This window comes from Halichoerus grypus, chromosome X (genome assembly GCF_964656455.1).
Source record: "Halichoerus grypus chromosome X, mHalGry1.hap1.1, whole genome shotgun sequence".
NCBI classification, from domain to species: Eukaryota; Metazoa; Chordata; class Mammalia; order Carnivora; family Phocidae; genus Halichoerus; species Halichoerus grypus.
The window spans coordinates 44,882,302-44,887,892 of NC_135727.1; the positions used below are offsets into that span (position 1 = coordinate 44,882,302).

The 5,591-nt window shown below is 46.2% G+C and overlaps 1 protein-coding gene across 2 annotated transcripts; it reads right to left on the reverse strand.

The window, feature by feature from the left end:
* Positions 1–2,822: 2,822 nt before the first annotated feature.
* On the reverse strand, positions 2,823–5,253 carry LOC118551402 (uncharacterized). Of its 2 annotated transcripts, none has more exons than XM_036117155.2 (3): positions 5,121–5,253; positions 4,467–4,536; positions 2,823–4,120 (listed from the first exon to the last, which is right to left on the reverse strand). In XM_036117155.2, the coding sequence occupies exon 3, from the start codon at positions 4,096–4,098 to the stop codon at positions 3,004–3,006; it is 1,095 nt and encodes a 364-aa protein (XP_035973048.2). In that variant the 5' UTR covers positions 4,099–4,120; positions 4,467–4,536; positions 5,121–5,253; the 3' UTR covers positions 2,823–3,003. The 2 variants fall into 2 exon arrangements, with proteins under 2 accessions (XP_035973048.2, XP_035973047.2); XM_036117154.2 differs by having other exon boundaries at positions 2,823–4,125.
* Positions 5,254–5,591: the final 338 nt, after the last annotated feature.

Here is a 5,591-nt window from a genome sequence, read left to right on the forward strand (position 1 = left end):
AGAATCTAAGTGTATTACAAATATATGAAACAACCCCACTGAAAGGGATGGAGGAATAAGGTGTTGACATAGGGTAACTTTGGGAGTGGAGTCTATAAAACTAAAGGCAAAAATTTGTCTCTATATAAATAAATATATAAAAATAATTGAAGATGAAAACATATATAAACATGCACATATACGCACGGGTTATTATGTATCAGTAGATCTCCTTGCTGTCAACTGTGAGGGCCTAGAAGCAATGATACCCCAATAGTAATGAGTACCCTTAGCACCCAGATCTTGGTTTTGATACCATTCTCTAACCAAAGGTACCAGGGCCCCTTGGAGAAATGGCAAATTCTAGGACTTGGACAGGAACTATACAAGACTACACCATCTTGTAGTGCCAGAAAGTGTTACACACACACATACACGTGCATGCCTGCACACATACACACACAGTGATGGGAGGAGGTATGTTAAATAAATACAAGAGCCAAGTGAAAGAGCTCGCAATGGCCAAGTTGGAACAATTAGAGCAATGAAAGTATGTGAAGTAGTATTAGATTATAATCCAAAGTATAAAATATTGATTGCTGGATCGTAAGGTAGTTATATTTTAACTTTCTGAGGAACAATGGAATATTCCTCAGCCATAAAAAAAGAATGAAATCTTGCCATTTGCACCAAAGTATAATGCTAAGTGAAGTCAGTCAGTTAGAGAAAGACAAATACCATATGCTTTCACTCATATTTGGAACTTAAGAAACCAAAGGGAAAAAAAGGAGAGAGAGAGAGACATAGCAAGAAACAGACTCTTAATTATAGAGAACAATCTGATGGTTACCAGAGGGGAGGGTGGTGTGGGGATGGGTTAAATAGGTGATGGGGGATCAAGGAGTGCATTTGTCATGATGAGCACTGGGTGATGTATGGAATTGTTGAATTACTATGTTGTATACCTGAACTAATATAACATTGTATGGTAACTAATTGGAATTAAAATTAAAACTTAAAGAGTCCATACTGATACCCTCAAGTAGGTGGAACCTAACATCCCACTCAGTCCTTCTCAAGTATGGGCTGTGCATAGTGACTTTCTTCCAAAGAGTACAGTATGGAAAGGGAGAAATGAGTAACTTTACCATGGTGAATCCTGACAAACACTACCTCAGCCAGGTCATGAAAGTTAACAACAGTGGTAATATTGATAGTATGTACCCTTTTTTAAAAAAGTAAACTAGACACCCAACGTGGGCCTTCAACTCATGACCCCAACATCAAGAATCACATGTTCCATGGACTGAACCAGCCAGGCACCCTGTTTACACGTACCCTTTATATAATGTAGTGAGTATAGCACTTACCTATCTGGTCCTCTTCCCAAAAGCACTTAATGCCTGTGTAACCACAAGAAAAAAATCAAGCAAACTTGAATTGTGGGACATTATACAAAATACCTGACCAGTACTTCTCAAAAGTGTCAAAAACAGGGAAAGTGAGAAACTGTCACAGCCAAGAGGAGCCTATGGAGACAAGATGACTAAATGTAAGGTGGTAACCTGGATAGGATCCTGGAACAGAAAAAGGACATTAGGGAAAAACTGAGGGAATTTAATATGTACTTTGGTAAATAATCTATCAAAATTGGTTGTGACAAATGCACCATACTAATGTAAGATGTTAATAGAGGATACTGTGAATGGGGTATACAGAAACTGTACTAGCTTTGCAATAATTCTGAAAGTCATTAACTCCTAAAATAAAAGTTTATTAAAAAAAACACTAAAAGCAAATAAAAGACTAATGAAGAGCTGGGGCGGGGGGTGGGCGGGGGGTGGGAATCACATAGGTAGATGGATCTGTTGAAATGGTAAGGCAGGGCTTAACAGGAACTTCCTGAGAGACAATTCCTCCTAAGAAAAAAGTGTCAGCAGACAAGAGATTAACAGGTGAGAATAGCACAGCATCTGGCCACTCAGATTTTTCTGGCTCAATCTCCAGTATCAAAATCCAGTGAAGATAGTTGTATGGAAAACCACACACAAACTGACAAAAATTCCGGAAAGGAGTGTTTTCTAAAAACTTTATATCAAGGCCCAATGACAACTGGGTACTACCCACCTGAATTAGGGTAACTCTGCCGTAGGTAGAGAATTCTCCACCTTTCTGTTGAGACAGTGTTGCTTTAGTCCATCATGGTCTCCAGCCCACCAGCAGCAGGGGGGGCTTCAGGAGGGTACAGAGCCCCTGAGAACGGGCACAGTGCCCAAGACACATGGCATTACCCAGGGGAGAGTGGCACCCACCTTTTATCTGACTTATTCCTGGACACAAGTGAGACCTCATACCTCCCCCAAACATCTAACAGAATTCTGGTTCTGCTAGTGCAAGGCAAAGGGTAGGAGACAGCTCAACACAGCTCATACTCATTTCCTCATCTGATCTTCTCCACAACCCTGGAAGGCAAGTTTACCCCATTCGACAGATGACAAGACTGTTTGTTACAGCAATAGATTTGTAGTATCGGCCAGGTTGAGTCTTCTAGCTTCCAGTCTCAAAGACAAGTTTTATGAAACATTTTATATCCTGACCAAGAATTTTCAGTGTCTCCACTGCATTTATGAGCAATCTGAACAGTTATTTTGATCGCTTGGTATATACTGTTTTCATGATGAAAGTAATCTATGTTTTTTAGGAGAAAATATACAAGGAACAAAAAAGAATAGAAAAAAAAAATCACCCACAGATCACCAGGACATAGCTTTCAGAGTTTCCTCTGTACATAGATCACTAGGGTAAATACCTTTGTAGTTTTACAAAAATGGACTGATGCTATATATGGTTCACCAAACTTTTTTCTTTTTAATTTTACAATATGCCATAAACATTTTCCCATGCAAAGGACAAAAATCTGCTACTGAAACATCGAAGGCTGCAGTTGGATAACAGAGTGATAGCTAAAGCAAGTATCAGCATAAGGTTAAAGCACAGGGCCTGGGCAAATGCCTGCCAGGGGCACTACACAAAAGGAATGTCTTCAAAGCCCCTCTGTGGGGCCCTGCACCCACCCCTGAGTTCCCTTGGGCCCCTCGGGTGGAAGGGGTCCTGTAAACTTTTTTGCATCCACATAAACCCCCCCAATTTCTGTCTGGTTTTCTTCACCTCGTCCTCCACCCTGGCCATCTCGTCAAATTCTCTTATCATCTCCTCATTGCTCAAATGCATATCATGTATGGCCTCCTTATATTCCTTGAGGCACTGAGCCAGCCCCTTGTTGGTTTTTCTTTTGGCCTTCCTGGGTACATCATCCCCAGCTGGGCGCTTTCCTGCAACCCTTGATTCGATGGCTGGCTTTTCTTCTTTTGGCTTTTCCTCATTCACTGGCTTTCCCTCATTCTCTGATTTTTCTTCTTTTGGCTTTCCCTCACTCACTGGTTTTCCTTCTTCTTTTGGCTTTCCTTCTTCTTTTGGCTTTCCCTCACTCACTGGTTTTCCTTCTTCTTTTGGCTTTCCCTCGCTCACTGGTTTTCCCTCTTCTTTTGGCTTTCCCTCACTTACTGGTTTTCCTTCTTCTTTTGGCTTTCCCTCGATCACTGGCTTTCCCTCGCTCTCTGGCTTTCCCTCGCTCTCTGGCTTTCCCTCGATCACTGGCTTTCCCTCGCTCTCTGGCTTTCCCTCGATCACTGGCTTTCCCTCGATCACTGGCTTTCCCTCGATCACTGGCTTTCCCTCGCTCTCTGGCTTTCCCTCGATCACTGGTTTTCCCTCGCTTTCTGGCTTCCCCCCCATCCCTGGGTTTCCCTCCATCCCTGGGTTTCCCTCCATCCCTGGGTTTCCCTCCATCCCTGGCTTTCCCTCCATCCCTGGCTTTCCCTCGCTCTCTGGCTTTCCCTCGCTCTCTGGCTTTCCATCTTTTGGCTTTGTCATACTCTCTGGCTTTTCTTTATCCTTTAGTATTTCCTCATCTTCTGTCATTCTCTCGTTTTCTAACTTTTCCTTGTCTTCCAAAGTACAAGCTACTTCTGGCTTTTCCGCATCCTGTGACTGTTCTTTGTATTCCATCTTTTCTTCATTCTCAGTCATTCCTTCATTTTCACTGCAGAGTTTTTCCATGTTGAGATCTCCCCTCCTTTTCCTGTCCTGGGGTGGGGAGGAAGAGGAGACAAAGAGGAGACAAGGGAAACTGAGGGCTTGGGGGTGGAATGCAAGTCTGGATAGTACAGGCATCTCTCCCCTTGTCAGGGTTCCCCTGACCTGGCCCGCCTTTAAGTGTGCTTTCTGCCCACCCTCTCCCCTCACACACGTTAGCCAACCATTTCTCTGGCAGGCCCTGCCATTTTCTCTACGTTTGCTCAGCACGGCAGAATGTGTATAAACGCGTTAGGAGGTGGGCAGTGGCGCCCCATATTCTGTGGGTGCTGTACCCTCCACACTCGCCACCCCTCTGGGTCCCTGTCCAGAGACCCCCTTCCTTCACTGACCTGCAGGGATTCTGAACAGATTCCTCCTCCTTTTCTAGCTTTGCAGAGTGCTGAGAACAGACACGCAGACCTGCAGACAGACAGGATACAGAGGCTGCGCGTTTGGGTGGATGCACAGCAACTCGGCCCCTTTCCTGCATCCCGGCCCCCCTCATCCAACGTTTCCCTCCCCCACCTCCTCCGCCCCCCGCACCCCAGCCGCCATTTCTTTTCACGCCTCGGGCGCCAGACCAGGATGTTTTCCAAACTAATTTTGGATCTCTTGTGTCCTTCTCCCCCGGAGGCAACTCGCCTCCCCACCCTCGAGGTCAACTTTTTTTCTCTACGCATGGAGTGGTAGAGGGGGTTTATTTCCACTGTCTCACCGGTGGGGCGCCCCTCAGCTCACCAGCTCCGGCTCCAAAATGGACGGAGGGCAGCGAGAAGGAGGTGAGGCGAAAAGGGGCCACGGGCACTAGGGGTGTCCGCTCTTCCCCCCCCTCCGCCGATTGGTCGCTAGCTCCCCCTTAGCCATTTTCCCACCGCCATCTCTATCTACACTCCGGCCAGCTTCCCTCAACCCGGACCCCATCCCCACCCTTTTTCCTCTCCGTGTTCGTGCCTCACCCCCCATTCCAGGGTTCCGCAGGCGGCGACGAAGGCCCTCACACTTACCTGAAAGAACCTGGAGCAATTAGGAGCTCGCAGACCGCTCCGGATCCGACCGCAGGGGAAGAGGGCAGGCTCGCAGAGTGGTGCCCACATCTGCGCCCCGGCGGTCACGTGAGCGCCGCGTCACCCGAGCTCGCCCCCCTCCCCCCGCCGCCCCGCCCACCGGCCGGCGACTGCCAGTCACGCCACTGCTCTCTGGAGCGCTTCCCCTCTCACCTCTCTGGGCCCTTTTGTCCTTTTTCTCTTCTTGAGGTGGTCAAAGGAATAATTTTAATAAAAACCACAGAGGCTTTTTTTAATGGGTTGGGCGGTCGGGGGAGGAGTCTTGACCGTGTTGCTCTTAATTTCCATTGAAAGAACTAGAGCCAGCCAATGAAATCGTATGACTGTGAACTTTAATGTGGTACATAGAATATTGCACTTTATTTTTTATTTTAAATTTTTAAAGATGTATTTATTTATTTGGGGAGGGAG